At 44.2% G+C, this 22,280-nt stretch overlaps 1 protein-coding gene across 7 annotated transcripts in view; it reads right to left on the reverse strand.

Moving 5' to 3' along the window:
• The window catches only part of BTBD9 (BTB domain containing 9), a 289,365-nt gene that overhangs the window by 265,049 nt on the left and 2,036 nt on the right, over positions 1–22,280 (reverse strand). For 2 of the 7 annotated variants that reach the window (XM_059716974.1, XM_059716984.1), the window contains exons 1-5: positions 22,115–22,272; positions 18,577–18,744; positions 6,802–7,012; positions 5,190–5,553; positions 551–815 (exon numbers count right to left, since the gene is read on the reverse strand). In XM_059716974.1, the coding sequence (XP_059572957.1) occupies positions 551–815; positions 5,190–5,553; positions 6,802–7,012; positions 18,577–18,658 (922 nt within the window). In that variant the 5' untranslated portion in view covers positions 18,659–18,744; positions 22,115–22,272. Of the gene's footprint in view, positions 1–550; positions 816–5,189; positions 5,554–6,801; positions 7,013–18,576; positions 18,745–22,114; positions 22,273–22,280 lie in introns of those variants that run through there. The other 5 variants (XM_006277258.4, XM_059716986.1, XM_014598076.3 and 2 more) reach the window with 4 other exon arrangements.

The following is a 22,280-nucleotide window of genomic DNA, read 5'->3' on the forward strand; positions in this document are numbered from 1 at the left end:
CCAGTGCAGCCCTTAGCCCCAAGAGCGCAGCAAGCAGCCTGCCCTTACCCTGTGCACAGATCTGGGGGGCATATGCCCCGATAACTCCCCTGGGGCTGCATGCGGCATCCCCCCTACTCCCCACACCATCTGCCTGTGGCTCCATCCCGTACCCTGCCTCGGCCTGGCTGTGCAGTGCCTGGCCCTGCTCCAGCCCCATTTCATCCCTCATCGTGGGGGTCCTCAATCTGTGCCCCACCCCCACACCCCTTCCCTCCCCCATATCCCTTCCTCCGCATAGATTTACCAGCAGGATACTGCTCTCCAAGCTGCCGAGCTGCATATCGGCAATCGGATCAATATCATCCAGTTAATAACTGGCCATCAATATCGGCACAGAAGATCTTTATCAGCGTACCTATATGTCATTGTATAACATTCTCCCAATTAGCAGTATGCCACTTATTTAAACTGGCACAGTGCATGGAACAGATTAACCACATGCCCCAAACAAAAGCATGCAAGTCCTTCCCACACAAATTACACAAATTAAGAAAATGCTGATACTCACTTAACATGCCCCTGTAGTTAAGGTCCATGTCTCGACTTTCAGAACGAATTTTAATGGCATCCAGGATAGCATCAGGTGACAGTAATCCAGAAGGTCTTACAACATTCAATAGTTCCGTCAGACTCATCAATGGCAAGCGTACTGCCTGCATGATTTCAGAATGATCTTCCTTGGGGTTATGTTTACACCAGTTCATCAAGGCCTGGAAAATATCTTTCTCAGGAGCTGCAAATGAATCTCTTTGTACAATACTTAGAAGAGCAGCCTAAAAAGAAGAAATACACCAAGAATAAACTTCTAGAATAAAGCTAATATTAAACAGATCTTTTGACTGCTAAAGCTATAGAAATACTAAAAATTACTTTCTTTTTTCTGCTTTATTTTTATAAACAATATATTTTTCATGGCATTTGTAATAATAAAAGCCTCTGAAATGTGTAAAAGTAAGCTCTGACAAAGAAAGCAAATGACCTAAAGATATGGCAGACTCGATACTTATTTTAAAACCCCAGCCTCCTTACTAGAAACCACTATAAGCAACAGCTCCTCTGGATGAACTGTTGCCGATCCAAAATAATCTGGTGCCCTAAAAAAAGAATGTTAACTTAATTGGCACTTCTCTGATTCAAGGCACAATGTCTTCATTATCACAATCTACTGGACAACATACTTTCATATTGAGCAAAAGAGGGGTTCTGCCACCTTCTATATATCTTAAATGTCTAAAGCGTATTAAGGCAGACAAGGTTCCTTGGGTGAATCTGATATGTTTTATTAGACCAACCCAAATAGTTGGAGAATAGTTATTAAGCAAGCTTTCGGGTTCAAAAACCCTTCGTCAGGCTAAAGAAGTTTTAGCAGTTGGTGTGTGCTCTTTCTGGATGGAATGAAAAGTAAAGAAGCCAGAGGCTGGGCTGGGGAGTCAGTTGCCAGGCAGATTATAATGTGTCATAAATCCAATGTCTATGTTTAGTCCATGATGTTTAGTATCCAGAAGGTTGATGAAGTGGAGTTCATAGGCTTGTCTCTGGGAAGTGTTGTGTAAGTTTCCTTTGAGGATCAGGACTGAGAGATTAGAGAGTGATTTTCTTGTGAAAAATGTGCCCCCACAGGTAATTGGGTATTTCTGTCTTTGATAGATTTCCGGTGTGCATTCATTCTGGTGCGCAGTTGTTGTTTGGTCTCTCCTACATATTTTCCATCAGGGCATTTGGTGCATTGGAGGAGATATATTACATTTCTGGAGGTGCAACTGTAAAATCCAGGGATGCTGATGGCTCTGTTGTGGGGTGCAGTAATTGTGGGGGTGGTGGAGATGTGTTGGCAGGTTTTGCATTTCTTGTCATGGCACGGTCTGGATCCTTTTGGTGTGTTCTGGGCCTGAGGAAGTTTGCTTCTGGTGACGAGGTTAGCGAGGTTAGCTGCTTGTTTGAAGGCTAGGAAGGGTGGCTCTGGGAAGATCTTTTTAAGAATAGGGTCTCTTTCTAGTATGGGTTGCAATTGTTTGAGGATTTTTCGTACAGGTTCAAGGGAGGGGTGATAGGTCATAACCAGCGGTGTGCGATTTGGGGGGGGGGGAAAGTGTTCTGTACTGCAGCAGTTCTTCACGTGGTATCCGGGTGGCTCTTTCAAACGTGCAAACTCTCTCTCTGGAGGAGTGTCCTTGTTGGGTGAAAGCTTTTTTAAGATTGGTGAGGAGGCAATCCCAGGTGTTCTCTTCCATACAAATGTGGTGGTATCTGAGGGCTTGGCTGTATATCACAGCTTTTTTGGTGTGTTTAGGGTGATTGCTGGTTCTGTGCAGATATGTATGTTTGTCTGTGGGTTTCTTCTATAATGTGGTCTGTATTTTATCATTCTGGATACTGATCATTGTGTCTAAAAAGGAGATGCTGGTGCTGGAGTATTCTAGAGAAAGTTGGATGGAGGGATGGTGATTGTTGAATTTCTGATGGAACTCAATCAGAGATTGTAGGGTTTCAGTCCAAATGATGATGTCATCGATATATCTTAAGTATAGCAAGGGTTTGATGGTGCAGTTCTTGAGGAAGTCTTCTTCCAGGTGGCTCATAAAAAGGTTGGCATGCTGTGGGGCCATTTTGGTGCCCATAGCTGTTCCCATCAACTGCAGGAAGTGTTGATTATTAAAAGTGAAATTGTTGTGTGTGAGGATGAAGTGTATAAGGTCAGTAATATCTTTGTCTGTATTCTGAGTTGTAATCTTGTTCCTGTAGCTATATAAGGCAGGTTTGGATGTCATTCCTGGTATGGGATGTTGGTATATAGGCTGGTAACATCCATGCTGGCTAGGAGCGTTTTGCTGGGAAGGTGGTCTATGTTTTTAAGTTTCCATAGAAAGTCTGTAGTGTCTTGCCTGGCAACTGACTCCCCAGCCCAGCCTCTGGCTTCTTTACTTTTCATTCCATCCAGGAAGAGCACACACCAACTGCTGAAACTTCCTTAGCCTGACGAAGGGTTTTTGAACCTGAAAGCTTGTTTAATAACTATTCTCCAACTATTTGGGTTGGTTTAATAAAAGATATCAGATTCACCCAAGGAACCTTGTCTGCCTATGTCCTTAGACCAACACGGCTACAACCTACACCCCTAGAGTGTATTCAAACACTTTATAAAAATTACTCTATTTACCCAAATCCAAGATGACTTTAAATTTAATGCAACCTCCTCCCCCCACCCCTTAGACTCCAGACCCAGAAAATTATAAAGCTGTTTTAATTTTCCATGTCTAGAATCAAATTTTTGGAGGGTCACCTTAAATTCATCCCACCCCACCCCCTCCCGCTGCAGTAGGAAATCAGCAGCAGGGTGACAGGTGGTGGGGAAAGCAAGGAAGAGACAGGTGCAAGTGGTAGCAGGGCAGGCAGTCTGACCCTCACTTCTTGTACCCAAGTGCTTTCCTTCCCTCATTTACTCCCTGTGACTCACCCTGTCACCCGCTCCCCTGATTCACCCATTGCTTAGCTTTTCGTGCCTGCCTTGCTGCTACTTGCCCCACTACTGCTTACCACCCTCCCTCCTCTGGTGCCTGCCTTCCTGAAACTTAACCCCATTGATTTTTTTCCACTCACCCTGGTGTTAACCCCAATGCACTCAGAGTTGCCATATTACATATGACATGAAGTAGCTAACAGTCAAAAGTATAGCATCAGGAGAGGACCCAATTAAAATTTCCCTAACCAGCTACTAAGTTAATCAGCTCTGCAAGGAATCTCATACCTATTCAAAGAACAGATGTTCTTATTAAAACTGCCAAAGGTTGGTATATTTTTACTATAAAAGGGCCTCAGATATGTTTTCAGATACTAATTTTAATGCACATTTATAAACATCCTTTGGAAGCTTAAAACAAGTTTGCATTCTCACAATTTTTTTTCTGCTACTTCAAGCTCAGCTCATGACAATAAGACTGAGGTGGATGAATGCGATAGATGCTGGATCGCTGATGTATCCTGTCCTGGAAGGATTGGATATCCTTTTAGGTACCCTCCAGGGACACAGAGCCTACCATACATTCCTACATACATGTTCCCATACCTACTTCTAATAGACCATGTAAACGGTGTGAGCAGAGGACAAGGGACATAACCACATCTCCCCGGACTACAGTGGTAAACTATCACAGTTTCAGCTAGCTGCCAATTGCCCCAGTAGTGTAAGTGAAAGCTAACGTATATAGGACTGACTCATTAATATAAGTGACAGCAGCCTGCAGGGTGCAAATCAGCGCACCCTGCAGGCTGCTATCACTTGCACTAATGGGATAGTCCTACATACAGGGGGCCTAATATGAGGAAAATGAATACAAAGATAAGTGTCATACCACATTTCACTTTCCTCCCTCAAACCTTACTGTGTACTCTTTGGACAGTCTTCAGAAGCCAGATAAGATGGTTTCAAAGGCAGCACAGAATTCATAAACATGTAAGAAAACATGTACAAAAATAGGAAATCTGTCTGCTCCTACCCTTAACAGTGCATTGCTAGGGTTACACAGTATTTTCTCACATACCACATGCCCCCAAATAAGACATGGCCTTTGTTCCAAAGGGGGGGCGGGATTTTTTTTTTTAGTCAGAGCTCAGTGTTGAAAGCAGCAGCTGTAAAACAGTAACTGCAAAACAGTTAACAAGACAGTTCTGACCCTGAAGGGTAATGCTAGTTTTATGGTAGCCATCCATCTCTCTGCTTCTACTCCTCCATGCTTCCACTCCAGTGAAGACATATCAACTCCCCCATATGACACGCACCCCTTTTTTGGAGGGCTAATGTTTGGGGAAGGAGGATATGTGGTATGAGAGTAAATGTGGTATATTTAACTTCTGTTATTGGTTAAAAATCTGGAAGTGATAGGCAGCAGGTTCAGAATGAATCCCCACACTCTCATTCTTCCTGTACCACAATACTTACTTGTACAGAATTATATAAAAGTGTAATTCATTCTTCATCTGACCTTACCCTGAATACCTCCAGCAATAACAAATTCACTACTAAATGACCTTACTATAGTAAAGAGCTTCCTGTGACTTAACTGACTCTATTTTCAGTCCCTATAGTATTTTATCACAAAGTTAGAGACCACAACCAAGAAGACCAGAAGAACATGAATTTGAAAACATACCTTAGAAAGAGACAGAAACCCTTCACTGGAGAGCACCTCTTGAGCATTTCTATCCATAAACATACAACACATACAAGTCAATTTGGGAAGTGAATAGAGACTGGCAACATCAAATGTCATGCAAACATTCTGAATGTTAAGTATGGTGCAAAGATATTCAGATGTGGAATCCTCCAGCTCTGGGAACCCATATTTATGAGCCAAGCTCAGGAAGTCCAGGAGCACCTCTTCTTTCTCATCTCTTAGTGTGGCACGGCCTGTATAGATATATTTCAGCAGCATTGTAAATGCTTCTGCAGTAGTATCTTGAAGAGGGATTTCTGCTTCTGGCTGAGATTCTCTCATTCCACCATATAATAATGCTCTAAAGGAAAAAAAAAACCACAAAAAAAAAAACAAAATAGAGAGAAAGGGAGAATGTAAGAAACGTATGCCCTAACAAAAAGGTGTTTCATTATATAAAAGCCAATACACTGAACATCCTATATTTTATCCATATCCAACTGACAGGTAAAAGAATAAATTATATTACATTTAACAGATCTTTGAAGAAACAACATAAAACAGAGGAAAACTGGCTTAGCAAGTAAGAAATGGAAACTTCTTTTGAATACAACTACAGCTCTTCTCTAAGCACAGGTGTGTCAAAGTGTCATGGCAAAGTTTCTTGTTCATCATATCTCCATTGTTTGTCTGTATCAGATTTGCTCAGTTTGCAAGTAAATTGTAACTATGAAAACTCAGCCTGGGAGTTAAGGCAGATTCATTGTTACTCATACATCACTACCAATAAATAAAGACATTTCAGACCAAATTAATGTCTTTAGTTGTGCCTGTAAGTGTCTAGTGAAAATTGGGGAAGCAGTAACAGGTAAAGCAACTTGCCCAAGATTGTACTATGAGAGGGGGCAGAACTGATGATAGATTTCTGGAGTTTGGATCCCCTGTCCCTTGTTCCGGCCATGGCATAGGACAGCCTTGAAATCATATCTGATAAAACTGAAAAAGAATCTAAGGGTTAACAATGTTTTCACTAGATAGTGAATTTGAGCATACTACACATCTAGATTTTAGCTTAGCCCTTCTGACAATACTCGTATGAAAGAACAATTGTTCAAAATTTTATTAGATCTATTTTAAGAATGGATAAAAAGATTGGCATTATTGGCCTAAATTTTAGGTTATTTCAATCCCCTTTTTTAAAACGAATAGTAGTCTCCTATTTCATAACACAGCAGATATCTTTTCAAACATCCAGTTGCACGTCAATACGTTGTGCCCAAATGTGTTATTTGGACTTATACTTTTACTTTGAGAGAACATCACCAATAACTTTACACCATCTTCTTTATGTTGTGAAGTTTATTTCCTCTTAAATCTGTGAAATAACTTGAAAGTCCAATTTAATGAAGGTCAAAAACATCAGGATGACATGGTATTTTTCTATCTTTTTATAGCCGGCCACAACGTTTTGATGCATTGGAAAGCATTTGCACTAGAAAGGTCATGTTCAATGAATAGGTAATTATAGACTGTTTCTTTATGAACTTTCCAGTGTATAGTTCATATGTATTAAAGCTTTCTGTAGACCTGACAAGATGCTATACTTTACCTGAAATAATTGCACCTAGCAGCCAGGATTACTCTATGTGCAGGAAAACGTCTCTTTTCTACAATAAAAGTAACATCACTGTACTCCTCCCCATTCATTAGAGCACCGACATTCTCTGACAAAATGTGAACATGGTCAATTTCACCCACAGCAGTATAGGGACGGAGCGGGTGACTGTTACTCATCTTGGAGGGTTGATGGTAATGGTAGCCTAAAGGAAGAAAGAAAATAATCATAAGTATTTTAAACAGGTACATAATGGAATTACCACAAAGAATAAGTTATTAAAAAAAATAACTCAATATAGATGGAACTTAGATATTAGAAAAAGTATTTAGTGAGGGTCTAAAATCTACTTACAATTAGAAAAAAATCCTCTTGATCTTAAAAAGTTACATTGACAGAATAAAGGCAGGGTCGGAGATAAAATGTATTTGCTCTAAGTAAACAAATCTCCATCAAAAAATCTAAATTAAATCAACAGAAGTAATGATTCTGAACAATTAAAGCAATTCACAAAACAAGACCCTAGATAAATTAAAATCAGCTGATGCACTAAGAAATCAACCTGGTAAATAAGCTTGGTCTACACAAGGAAATCTGGACTAAAGTGTTTTTATCAGTAATTAGCTAGCATATGGGTGTTTGCAACCTGTTCTCACCAGAACTCAATTAAGTTCCCAGAACTGAGAAAATCAGAGTGATTCATAATGATTAATATACAAAGACTGTTCAGAGAGCAAAATTCTACACAACAGAGATTTCAGTAAGTCTTTGAAAGACTTAAAGGATTCTACTGGGACAGTAACTTCACCAAGTGTACCTTCTGACTGGAGAGGCTCTAATTTTGGGAGGCAGAGGGAGTGGGGGGGAGAAGCTAGGCCTTCTGCTTTTTAATTGCAGAGCCTCACACATCTCTCAAGGGAAAATATGGCATTTATAAAGCATATGTTTTAGCAATTGCAATCTAGTCATGTTACCCATTCAATATGTAATTTGAAGTAGCATTTCTTAAACTTCAACCACCACTTCGGGAGATGAATAAAGTGATATCCATATGGAAACAGAAAATTTGCCTCCGAATAAATGTCTTCTCACCGAACAAAAGAAAAATTTCCCACGCATCCTCTGGCTATTTACTCTACTCCTGGAATCCTCAAGCTTCAAACAGAACACGTGAGCAATTTTAAAACACAACCACCTTGTTGATTTCATCAACGTTCTTACATTAAAATGGTTAATGATAATTCTAATATTATAAAAGCCTTTGTCAATCTGTCCGTAAAATGTATTTGCCCCCTCTGATTCTTGATGGGCAGTTTGCTAGTAGTAATAATAATGTGGGGTGGAAACACTCCAGCCCAATATTACTATCTTCTAAGTTTTTCCAAAATAAGTTTGGAATAAGAATATTCTCAACAATTTTGGGGAAGATTAAAGTTGAAGCCTGAATCAAACCAAGAAATGGAGTAAAGTTGAGATTGGTGAATGTCAATCACCAAGTTGCAAGGGGGCACTCAGTAAAAAACAACTATTTTAACACAGGGACGTGAAAGGTTAAACATTTAAATGGTAAGTCTATTTGTACCAGTAATGCATTGCCAGTTAACATTTAGTGCAGAGCACAGTCAATGGAAAAAGGAAGCAGCAGGAATCAGCATGGTGCCTCAAGAACAGGGAGGTGGCAGAGTAGGCAGGAGGGAGAAGCAAGGAGGAAAGGAGGTGGAGCAGAAGGGGGAGGGAGACTAGAACCCATAGCTAGTCTGCTCCCTCCCTCCCAGTCCACCAGCAGCTGCAGCAGGATGGGAAATCTCCCATGCTGTCCGGTAGATCTTGCTGCCACCACCTCCCTCCATGGTCAAAGGCCCTGCAGAGTGGCTCCCAGCAGCAGCTGTGTCCAAGCAGGTCTCTTCAGGGCAACTGGTTCCCCACACTGCTCCACACAAGCAGCTGTGGCCCCTCCCCTGAAGCAGGGCAGGGTAGGACAAGCCCTGGGCAGGGCTCCACACCCCCCAGCCGGGACTAGGTATGTGTTATCACCAGTTAACTATTTAAACAGATACATTTTTAAACAATAATTACATCCCTATTTTAAAGTTCTTTTTCCTCTTTGATACTCATGTGTCAATGTACACTGAACATAAGGAAGCGACCACAAGAGTGACACAGGTCATTCCTTGCATCACCTGCAATAAAAAATAATGCGCTGTGAGATACCTTTTGTGGGAGTGTGTTAGTACTTTCTGGTCCACACAAACAAAAAAGTAAAAAAGTAGTTTTAGAAATTTAAAAATACTTCTGTGCTGAGTGCTACCTTCAACCTTGTTTGCAGAGGTATTCAGTGCAAAGCTTCAGCCATTGATTACCATCCTCCTCCCTGCTAACAATGCAGTTCAGCTGTTTGGGTTAGTGCAGGTTTTATGTTTAATGAGTATTTTCAGGCACTTTTTGTGCTGTAGTAAAAAGCTGTGTGAGAAAGTTATTTTGCACACATGCAACATATTTATTTTCTTGGTGGAATATTCATGAACTATGCTACACTTTTTCCATGCATACACTTAGAGCCTTAAAGTGCCGCTGAAAATGCAAATATTTAAACTCCGCTGTGTTTCTTAACATGTATGCTTCTAACTAGAGATCAGAGCCTCACTGTGCTAGATATTGCACAACCACAAAGAACATGAATCTAAATAAATTCTAGGCAGGCTGCCCATTTCCCCCTCTCCCTCACACTTCCAATCACCCACAGGTAGCCCAGTGAGTTGGACACAGCAGTCGGTGGCTGGATTCAGCTTGTAGGCCATATGTTTAACACTTCTGGCTTAGAGTGTTGTTGCAGCCATGATGGTCCAGGAAGTGTACAAGAGGTGAGGGTTTTTAATGATATCTTGTATTGGACCAACTGTATAGTTGAGAGAGAAGTTACCTAGCACTTTAACACAACCCATCCTTCCTGAGGTCTTGGTGAAAAGTAGACACCACTTGAGTTAAATAGCAGACAGAACACAAGCACATGCATTACTCCATGTGTAAGTGAAAACAAAGAATCCTTTTAAAGGAATGGACTTGGTCCAATAAAAGACAACACAAAAAAAACCGCTTGCCTCTTCAGTGTATGTTTTTGGCCACTGGGTAAGACCAAGAAACACTACCAATGGGAGACATGTTTCCATGTTGACAGTACTACAACATACAACTCCAAAAACGAAGTGGGAGAGATGATGAAGTACGTGAAGCTAGTTGGTAAACACAGGGAGAAATGTGTGGCAGGGTTAAGAAACATATCCTTGATCTTCATTTAGTGTTCATACTATTTCAATTGCTGCTTGGGATTTCTACGGCAGTGTTCCTTCATAACTTTTTTTTTTTAGTTTGAAGAGACCCAGACAACACTGAGCCCACTTCTAAAATGCAGAATCAAAATGATATGTGTGCTTCTCACTTCTAAGCTCAATTACCGCAATGGCTTCAAGTTATCCCTGAGCACTTCCTATTTAAAAAAGAAAAATGCTACTTTCCAAGTACAGCAATAGGCTATGAGCACATTACATTGGCCTTTGCTAAATATTTATTTCTGAGGGCCTGAGAAGGAAATGTGTTTACACTGCTACAACTTACATTGGTTTTACACGCTGAAGTAAGCTGCACAGGGCACTGGAAGGGTGCATGCAAGTACTCAATTCAAATGGCGGAAGTGCAGCTGTTTTGTGGAATCCAGTGGAGCCCCAACTAATCGTGAACTGTGCATGCATTTGTTGCTTCGGGCTGGACCAATACAGACTAGCTGTGCTGCCATCAATCCACAGCCAGGGGGCCCCATGCACTAAAGCCAGGCAGCTCTGCAGGCCCCCCTGGCTGAACCAGGTTGTTGAAGGCAGTGGCTGGGCTGCCCTGACTGGCTGCTTGCCCCAGCTCTGCACTGTCCCTGGTCAGTCATTTAAATGCCCTAGGGCAGTGGTGCCCAACCTTTTTGCCTGGCAGGCCAGACGGGCAGTACCTATTCCCTTTTACAGGCTGAATCCAGTTGGTGATCCTGATCCGGCACCCAGGGTGGACACAGCAGGCACCATCCAGCTTCACGGAGAGGTGCAGGGAATATGTTAGCCCCAACGTAGCTCCACAGGGGAAAGGAGCTTGACCTAGCCCCACAGAGGGGAAGGTCTGGTGCAAACCCAGCCTCACAGTGGGGGCAGTGGGGGAGTGGCCTAGCCCCAGCCCAGCTATGGGGTAGAGGGGGAGCATGGCCTGGGCCTGAGCCAGAAGCAAGGGGGGGGTCATGGGGGGAGGATGGGAGGAAACATGGGGCTTGGGAATTTGGCAATGAGGGAAGGTGGCTGCCACTCCCCCATTATCAAAACTGTGGACCCATGGGGTACCTGCAGGTGAGATGAGATGGCTCTGTGGGCTGTTTGGTCCATGGGCCAGAGGTTTGAACCACTGTCCTAGGAAACTCAGGGGCTGTGTGGAGCGTAGGCAGCTGGGAAATGCCCAGAAGCTGCATGGCCTGGGAGACACTGCTCCCTGGCCATCCATTTAAATGCCCTGGGAGAGTCTGGGTCTGGCTGGGAAGCAACCAGCAGCTGCATGCCCTGGGAGACTTTGCTCCCTGGCCAGCCAGTTAAATGACCAAGGAGAATTTAAGGCTAGTGGGAGCATAGCCAGCCAGGGAGGAGTTTCCTTGGGCAGGCAGTTACCAGACGTTCCCCAGCCAGCCCCGCTCCACCCAGCCCTAGACTCTCCTGGGGCATGTAATCTGAGGTCTGGATCTGGCCCTGCATCTATGGGGTTTAAAGGCAGCCAGGGCCCTGTGAAAGGAACACAGTTGCCTTAGCTCTTGCATCCCTCTGGAGCCCCGTTGCAGATTAGGGCTGTAGAAAGGAGCTGGGCCTCCTATAGCCCAGATGCCAATAGGGGGAGGGATTTACTGTGTCTCAGATTGCAACACTACAGTGCAGCCAGCCACAGAGCGTTACTTTAGAAGGGGGCAGGGGGGATGGGCATTTGCAACCACTGCACTACTAATCAATTGGGATTGCGTGCAAGTGTTCATTCAAATGCCTGAACCACTTGATTAGCGCTTCAGCTTCGTCCAGCACAAACTATATTTATTCAGCTTTAGAGCAAGGCATAGCTGTTTACAAATATCATGCTAAACCTACAATCTATATCAAATATTTGTCAAAGTAGTTTGACTGTTTCACTAGTAACATCAGAAACCAGATTCCACAACAGTGGACAAACTTCACAAAAAATATAACTTAAGGTTTTGTTCTGTTCAATAAGCTTGCTCAACAATTGCATCATCTACAAAACAATCACAAATAGAATTCCGATGAACTGAACTTCCTACAAATCATTTCTTCCCTCGGTATTTCTGTGAGTTTTTTTCTTCCAGATAAAGGCCTCTAAAAATAAGGTTAAGTGTTTACTATTCAAATGTATTAATGAAATGTATTTCTCCTTTTCCAGCTATGAAGAATCTGAACCATTTTCCTCTAAGTATGAAGCATTTTCCAACATTTACCCAGAACAAGATATGCTGAACAGAAATATGAAGAAGAAACGCAATGCACAGAAACACTATCATGAGCAGTGACATTATTTCTATCCAGCTCGCAAAAAAGAGCAGCAGAAAAGGTCAGCAGTAAGTCAGTTTCTCCCATTTGGGCTCCTTTCATTATCTGAAAAAGCACATTTCTCCTGCTAACAGAATAACTTTTTTAACCAACTCTCAGAAGATAACATAGGGACTTATGACAACCAGTCAAAGAACTCTGATTTTTATAAACTTATTGTTCATTAGCAGATAAACAGACAACATCACACTAGAACCTAAAACCAACATAAAACTAATCTGATTTTTTTAATCATAGAAATGAATGTCCTTCTCTAGAAATGTTTATTTCTCATCTTACCTATCCAATTATAATTACTTTTTGCTGTGTTATAAACAAGTATTAGAGGTGCACCGATACATTGGTCCAATATCAGATGGGCGTCGATACAAAGAAAATTGATCACATCAGAAATCGGCCTGATGTGGCCAATAATTTGGCCGATAAATGCCCGTGCATGCATGCAGCCACAATGCAGCACGTAGGCAGTGAGGAGCACAGGCCGGCAGCTTGGACAGCTGCGTGCAGCTGGTAAGTCTGGTGTGGTGAAAGTGGAGTGGGGAGGGAAGGGGTGTGGTGGGGCAGATCAAGGCTCCTGAGGTGAGGGAGGAGTGGAGCTGGGGCTGAGGCAGGGACAAGCGCTGCCCAGCCAGGGCAGGACGGGTGTGGGATGGAGCTGCGGCTCATCTGGGGGTTGAGGGGAGGGGCAGCTTCCGCCACTTGTGTGCTGTTTGTCCAGGAGGGCATGGGGGGCGTGCCCCCAGATCTGCGTGGGGCAGGGCAGGCTGGGGCCAGGGCTACGCAGGGTTCTTCCCAGCCCGGCCCAGCCCACCTTGCGCAGATCTGGGGGCACACGCTCCCCCCCCTCTTATGCCCTCCCGGATGAACAGCGGGAGCAGTGGCAGGAGCAGGTAAGCACCGAACCAGCCTGCTCCTGGACGAGTGGTGTACAGCAGCAGGAACTGTCCCCCCTCTCCCTGTGCCCCCATGGACTCCATCCCACACCTACCCCACCCTAGCTGGGCAGCACTTGCCCCAGCCCCTGCCCCGTTCCTCCCTCACTGCAGGGGCTTGATCTGCGCCCCCCCCATCCGCCACACCAAACGTACCAGCTACACGCAGCTCTCCAAGTTGTCGGGCCAGTATCAGAAATCAAAACCAGTATTGGCCAACATGCCTCCTTAAAAATCAGCTATTGGTATCAGCCCCAAAAATCTCTATCAGTGCACCCCTAACAAGTATTTAAAAAAAATCCAATTGTCCTTATTCTCTCACTTTGATTTTTTCCTAGAATGAAGAGTCAAGCTTAAGTAAGTGAAAACTGGGGACCAGAAGTCAGTGAGGGGACAATTTACATGGATTTCAATTTTTTCAGTAGAAAAATATTTTGCTGTTTTAGAGACTTAAATAACTTAAGAACCACACAACGGAATATATCGTTGCATTCTTTGCACATAAACTTTAATTTACATCACTACAGCCTTTACTACACAGGAAATATATTAAGTTACCCTATAAACCAGACAAAAACTTTAAATTTCTGATTTAAGGCATTTCATTACAAGGCATTTCAGTACAATAAGCCAATATCTCATGAAATCAGAAAGTAGTGAAATTGTCTGAATGCAGTTTTACACACACACACACACACACGAAACACTAAATAAACATTTTAAAGCTGACTCTGTCTTAGTGCTGAAGCACATAGATTTTTTAATAACAAAGCACGTAACCTTGGCTAGAAATGAGAAACCATAACAAAAAGTATATTAAATACACTGTAATACTACAATTTCTAAAGCTAAAGTTTTAGTGAAGTTAGTGAACAATTTTAAAATGTAATGTCAAGCTACAAACAGCCAGGATTAAAAATAAATTAACCTTCAAGATTCTGACTCAAATATATAATTGCTGCACTTCTTTTAAAGTCAAATAACTATCCTTAAAGAACTGGATAGGTCTGCATTAAAATCTTAACTAAGATTTCTATAAGCATTTTATCAGTTTTAATGGTGACCTTTATTTCAAAACACATAGAAGCAGCAGTGTTATTAAGAACTTATCACAATAATACTATTCTTTTACTCTGCTCTAGTGATAAATCATAATTCTGCTCTTGAAATAAAAGCCAGACAATGCTTCTGGTGGCTCCTTTTTACTCTCTGAAAATAATTTCTTCCTAAATTTGTTTTTCTTCATACTCTTTCAAACTCAGAACACTCCTTCTTACATTTGCTCCTAATGCCTTCCTAAAGTCATAATCCCACCCAAGAAAGTCAACCAAAATCTACAAACTGTTGAAGGGCACCTATGTTAATGGATAAAGACACTGTCTTCTTTTCCATACCCCTGGACATATTAACTAGACCTGTGCAAGTAGGGAAGTATTTGATTTGGATTTGGCCAATTCAAAGGATAGTGATTTGATTTGGATCACTGTCCCAAATAGATTCGGCTGAATCTGCTTTGGAAGATTTGGCGCCGACTTGGAGAGATTTGGTGATTTGGATCAGCCAGGGAGAGGCAGGCACAGTCTGCCCCACACTCTTTGGCTGAAGGAGCAGCAATTGGGGCCTCTGGGCACTTGTGGCAGAGCCCTCCCCATGCACTGTGGGCCAGCTGGGTGCAGCAGGGATTGCTCCCCCCCGCCTGGCACCCACGTGACACCTGACCTATGGTGCAGGTACAGTGTGGCTTAGCAGGGCGCCACACGCTGCCTGGGACCTGGGGCCACTGGGTCTGAGTGGTGCCAGGCTATGGCTGACACATGGAGCTGCCCCAGCTTCTAGGCAGTGCGCAGCACCCTGCCCCCTGCCAAGCCACGCTGCACCCGTGCAATGCGACATCTGCCACAAGGGTGCCAAACGGGGGTCCCCGCTGCCCCCCACTGCCCTGCGCTATGTGGTGGGGCTCTGCCACAAGTGCCCAGATGCCCCAAACGCCACTCCTGCAGCTGGTGAGTGCGGGGCATTTGCTCCACACTCACCAGCTGCAGCTCCAACTTGATTTGGAGCTTTTCATTGGTATCCTAATTCGATTAGGAGATTTGGGCGCCGAAATCGGGCCGAATCTTTTCCGAATCGAATCAGCTACCGAAGATTCACAGATCCCTAATATTAACCCAAATCCAAGATGAATTTAAGATGTCCCCACAATAATTAGATTCTATACATTAAATATGCATACGCTTGTTATAATTTTCCATGTATAGAATCTAATTATTGGAGAACTGTCTTAAATTCATCCCACCATTGCTGCAGGCAGTGAAGGGAGACAGGTGATGGGGGGTATGGGGAGGCAGTAAAGGAGCAGGCAGTGTGCAGGGTAGTGGGGGGACAGGCAGTGGGGGATGCACACAGTAGGGCAGGCAGCGGGGGACGCCGTGAGGAGAGCAGTGGTGTACACGTGGTTGGGGAACAGGCAGCGTGGAGGCAGCAGCGGAGCGGGGGGGAAGGAAGCTTGCTCCCTGATGCCTGTCCACCCCACACTTATCCCCTTAAAGCAAAGCCCACCCCACAGCCTCAGGTCCCCGGCCCCCTTCCCCCTCAAAGCCTCTACCCCTCCTCCTCTTACCCTTGCCCAGTGACAGCAGGATCTGTCCCTGCTGCAACCTGAGACACAGAGCATGGCCCCAGCATGGCCCTGCAGCAGCCTCATGGAGCCAGCACCACTGGTATGGGGCAAGCTTGGGGCCATGCTCCGTACCGCAGGCTGCAGCAGGGATGGTGCTCGACAAAGGTAAGCAGGTTGGGCAGGGGGAAGATGGGACAGGGTGGAGGCCTGAGACTGTGGAGGTGAAGGCAAGGGGTACATAAGTGGCAGCGAGGGGGGGAGGTGCAGGAAGCAACTCTTCCCCCCCCGTGATGTTAAATGGGGAAAAAACCTCATCTTGGAGTCAAATAAAATGTTGTAGAGAGAGATAACAAACAACTGATTACTTAAAATATAAAATGACTTTGTTTAACACAGTGTCAGCAAGCTGTCAGTTCTTAGAACCCCCTTAGCTTAATTTTCACAAAATGACTTAGAGAGCTTTGTGGTATTTCATTGCTTTTAAATTTATAAAACTAGTGAAAAATGAGGAAAAAAAATCTTAAGACATATGCAACAGCTAGAGTATCACAACAAGAATTTATAATATTTAAATTTAAGGCAAGAGAAGGAAGAAGAAGACGACTTTCTATTGACACTGTACCAGTTCATAGGCCCTTAAACATGCAACAATGCTATAAATCACAGAACTATATACAAAACACTTCCATTGATACTGGCTTTCCAGTAACCTTCCTAATAAGCAGAGAAAGAAGAGACACTGCTAGACTGACATCTTACTAATGAGTATACTGCTAGAATCAAATGCAGTCTGGATGAATATTTTACAGTAAGAAATAAAGTAAGATTAAAAAATGAGTTTTAATCAAAGACCAATGAAAAAAATTAAATTACCCCTTTTCTTACCACACTGCATATATAGCAAAAAAAAAAAAATTAACTTTAAATGCAACCATTCAAACCCTCAGTAGAATAAAAGTGAAGAGACTTAAATAACTGAAGCTGCACTGGATTCTGTGGGCAATATTATTTGTTGAACCAAGTGCATGGTTAGCACTAACTCCCTTAAATGCAATGTCCTTTTTAAACAAGTAGTAATAAAGTAATCTATACATTATGTAAAACAAAGATGCATGGTACTTTTAAATCTCCTGATTTCTGAGTATCTTAGGATTTAATGCTGGTATATTTAAGTTATTTTTAGTTTACTGTGCTGCCTCATGTCCAACACACCTTGTTGTGGAAGGATGGGAAAACAGAAGCAAAAATAAAACACGCATTAACTCACTACTGTCTCTGCTATTTTCAAGATGCAAATCCACATAAGCATAACTAAAAACTATAAAATATAGCCCCATAAGTGCTCTGACGTTGGGATTTAGGAGATGCTTTTGGGGTGTTCGTGTGCAAAAAAAATAAAATAAATAAATCACTGTTGCAGTGCTCCTTTTAGGGCAGAAACGGCCTAGAGAGGGCCCTTAGGAACCAGGCATAAACCCCATAGGTGCAGGTTGCCGTGGCAGCAAGCTAATGAGGAAATTAGCCTGGACCTACAACCGGTCAGCTGACTGGAAGGAGGCAGGGCCCTGGGCCCATATAAGCCCCAGAGCTGGGACTGAAGTCAGTTAGGGCCCTAGCAGCTGCCAGAAGTGGAGTTTGTGCAGAAAAGCTCCACCAAGATACCTGGGTGCCTGTGCTGCTGCTGGTGAGACTAATGAGGTTTAGGAGCTCCTGAAGTATCCAGGGCTAGGAGGAACACATTGTTGAGGGAGAAATTGGCTCTCTTAAAGGGAGAGAGTGTGACTTCCTCTGTTATGATTGCTGTTACGTTATAGCCCATGGGCTCATATTTATGTTGTTGCTTTTAATCCAACGGGACTGGGCTGAGGCTATTGGGGAGGAGGAGGCCTCATTGGGGCACACTACTGCGCAGAGCCCCAGCACCAGAAAGCGCAGTGACGGGGGATGAGGAGACCCCAGTGCCAGAGGGTGCAGTTACTGAGGTTAAGGATCCAGTGGCAACAAGAGGCCGAACTAAACTGAGGCCGTATCACTAGAGACATCTACATACCATCTGTGAGGCATGGGGCATGGCAAAGGGGCAGTTTCAAAGCCACGCATCTAGCTCATAAGGCTTGGGGTGTCCTGCAAGGCACTTACTTACAATGGAATCCTACAAGGGGTCTAAGAACCGATGCGGTTTAGTGGGATCCACCAGGACTGTAACTGCATAGCAACTTGAGGGCAGCCTCCCTATCTACTATCTATTATCTTAACCATCAAGACGTGGCAGGTGAGAGTAGATAGTGCCCGTAGGGCAAGACTGGCATGATCACGGGGCCCTAGGGGCATCATGGCTGTCCCTAGGTACCCCACCCCATGACAATCACTTAATTACTGTATTTTTTTAAAATGTCTTACAAAATAGTCCTTACAAGATCAGAGTATTGTAACTTAGAAAATGATATTCACACATATACAAAATGATTACTGTACTTTATGAGAGGTTTTCCATCCAATATACTTAACAAAAAGTGGGTAAAAACTGATACCTGTTTGACAAAAGGGGTAACCTCGGGTCTTGAAAAAACGTCAGTTATCCACTCACCAGTAAAGCTGTGTGGAGATTTACAGTGGATGTAGCCTGTAGACAGATGAGTAACTTCCTGAAATTTAGGGTTCTTTGCCATTCTGAACAACAGAAAGACTGATAGGGAAGCCCAAGGAAATCCTATTCAGCAACATCCAGCCGCATAGTAAGAACTGTAACATGTTCCTGAAACAGTGCATGAGATATATACCATCATACATAAGGGATACATGACCCATAGCTAACCTGCTTCATAAACTAGCTGACAGTTTATAAATATTTTTTAAGAACTGTAAGTCCTTTTCTGTATAGTGAAAGAAAAGAATGACACTATTCTTTACAACCACGATGCAATTTTTCACTTTTTATTTTTAAAGGCACTTAGAAATGATGACACATCTATCTCATTTTCGCATTATAGGACAACATACATTTTACTAAGGCTGACATTCATACACCAGGCAAGAAACATTAGCTTGTTAGAGTTAACGCACTGCAGACCCTGGCTAATACAGGTTCAATAGGAAGAGCATAATTTCAAAAACGGGGATGAAGGGGCAGCAACTGGTGCTGCAGGAGTAGCTGTACTCTTCTGCTCCCAGCCTTCCCCCAGCACCCAGGGAGGGCATACCACGCCATGGGAACAGCAGCCAGGGACTTTTCTTTTTAAGTTCCCAAATCAGGTAAGAATTTCCTCCCTCACTCTTCAATGCCCCTTCCTTTCTCTTCCATTATCAGCAGCACCTCCCCATATGTCTTACTCCACACCTTCCCCTCTCTGCTTACACCTCTGAGCACAGGAAGGAGAGAATGCCTTGTCACTGCCACTGTCCCAGCAGTTCCTGCCCGTTCCCCAGATGGAGTGGGGCAGGAGTGGCTCTGGGACTTCCCCTGATTAAAGCTCTGGCTACTTCAAGCTCCTGCTCCAAAGATTTCTTTTTCTGTCCTCCTTCAAGCAACTGTAGATCACTCCCAAGTGCAGCCTTTTAATACAAACAAACAAACTCTGAGCAAAGAGCAATTACCAGCAAACAAACTCTGAGCAGAGAGAGATGCTGGCACCTCATGCTTAACTACAGAACCTTCACTGGCCATTTCATGTCAACAGGTCCAAGAGATCATTTTACCAAACGTACTTTATTCTTCCTAGTGACTAGTATACCAACTGTTACACAGATGGCATCCAAAGTCATTTGTTTGTTGAGAAAGAGAGACCAAAGTAGGGCTTAGTTAAAGTGGACATACTGGCAAGTTGTTTTGTTTTTCTTTTCTTGACTCTTTTGTTTCGAGAAGGATGTTTTTAGAGTCCTGGTGGATGACAAATCAACCTGACCTCATTCCAGAAAACTTGACATAGGTATGACAATGAGAACCTTCCAGTTAGTACACAACTGAGATCATTCAGACCTATTTTTCCCTTACATATCATATCTGCAAGCTTATTTTTTTTAAGTTTTATTCAGAAGCTATTTGCAAATATTCATATACAATAACTGGTTAAAAAAAGTGCCAGACAGAGAACAGACCCAACTGAAATCATGGACCCTTTTTATTGTGAATGTCTTCAAGCACCTATGGGCACCGATAGACATAATACTAAAACTTGTTTTAGATGTGGTTTAAACCTGAAGTGAATGGACAAACAAGTCTGTTAAAACAGTTGAAAACTACCTGGAATGGAAAATCAAGTACTATTTTGAATGGGCTCACTGTGAACTGGTGTAACATTTGGACACCACACATCCTATGACACAAGCCTGGTAAATCCTCCAGGTAACCCCCCCTGCTGCAGCTGCTCCCTTGCACTGCTTGTTCAATAAAAGCAGTCTTCCCAACAACTAGCTGTGCCCCCACTTCCTACTCTGTGGAAGCCTCTCATCATGCCTCCTCAGGCCCTGGGAATCCAAGAACTCAGGACAAAGCACCCCTCAGATCAGGCAAGCAAGCTACAGACTTTGATCAATTACAGGCTACAGACATTTATTGAACTAATGTTTAGGAGAGAATGAACAGCAGAGAACTGGGGGGAAAAGACCCAGGCCCAGGTCATCCATCCTTTAAGACAATGAAAGTCTGGGTGCAAGCACTCCCCTACTACACCCCCAACTGCAAGGCATGCTGGGCAGGGTGCTCACTCCCATTCCCTGGTGTCAGAGCCACAGTATTTACCACACAACTGCCAACAGGTTCCCAATCAGTGACACTTTGGAATGGTGCAATTGTTGTGTGCCTGCATCCTACATACATATTTGGAGTAGAGCCCCCATTAAGTCTTTCAATACAGATGTTTAGCAGGCCTACCTGAACATATACAAGTAATGTAAACCAGGGCTGTCTAACTTCAAGGTGGCTGGAGCCACAGGATGTGCCTGTGGGCATCTGCCAGGGCCACACACACCATGCAGGCCACATCCTACGAGATCTCCCACCACAACATGGGCTGTGCTGCCTGGCCTCCCTGCAGGTGGTGCTGATAGCACACAGACCCCTGGGCCCTCACCTGCCACGCAGCGAAAGCGCACACGTACTCAGCATCCACTCGGTCAGACACTGGGCAAGGCCGACCTATGGTCTGACCCAGTAAGCCGCAGTTCTTACATTGTACGCCATTCAGCAGGAGAGACAGCCAGCAGGGCCTGCGAGCCACATGCAGTCTATGGGCCATAACATGGCCTGCAACACCCTGCAAGTGGTCCACAGGCTGCCGATCGAACGCCCCCAGTGAACTATTGAGTATGCAAAAGCACAGTGGGAAAAGAGCTCCTAATTTAACATTAAGCACCCCCAGGTCCCATTTGCAGAAAATTTTCAGGCCGCATGCACAGTCATTGTTAAAGAAAGAGACTACCATCCTGTCACCTGCGGGCCTGTAATGCAGTGAGGCGAAGTGTGCTACACACGTGAACACACACACTACATGAACATACAAACATGCACGCATTGTAGACGCACTTGTGCGTATGCATGCACTCGCACACAAAATCACTGCACTCGTGCACAGACATGCACACACCCATGCACGCACAGTATGAATATGCGCACATGCATAAATGCTCACAGCAGACATATGCATACACACATGAACACACCACACCTGTGCACATGCACTCTCACACAGGCAAACGCCCACTGTGCGTACACAAATGTACACACAAGTGCACTCCCACACACTCATGCACACCAACTGTCCATATATGCACATGCATGCATGCACCCACTGCACACATACATGCACTCCTGCACATGTACACACACACTGCACACACCGCACATACACACGTACATAAACACACATGCATGCACTCACACTCCTGCATACACCCCCTGCATGCACATACACGCACGTGCATGAACATGCTGCACCATGCACACTCACAGAGGCACTTGCACTGTACTCATATATGCACACACTGGTGCACACCAACTGTATACACATGCAGGCACCCCCTGCACGCACTCACAGATACACGCACACATATACTGCATACGTGAGGCACATACTCCTGCACACCCCCCCTACACGCCTGTCTGTGCGCATACACGCAAGCACACGCACCTGTGCGCACAGCCCCGCACCCGCACGCCCTGCGCGCGCGTGACCTCTGCCTGTTCCCGGCGTCGTCCAGCCCCAGGAGCTGTAGCAGGGCCGGCCCGAGCCGAGCCGAGCCAAGCCGAGCCGGGCCGGGCCGGGCCAAGGGACTTCGCCCGGGCCCACCCCGCCC

Source organism: Alligator mississippiensis, chromosome 1 (assembly GCF_030867095.1).
Source record: "Alligator mississippiensis isolate rAllMis1 chromosome 1, rAllMis1, whole genome shotgun sequence".
In the NCBI taxonomy this organism is placed as follows: Eukaryota; Metazoa; Chordata; order Crocodylia; family Alligatoridae; genus Alligator; species Alligator mississippiensis.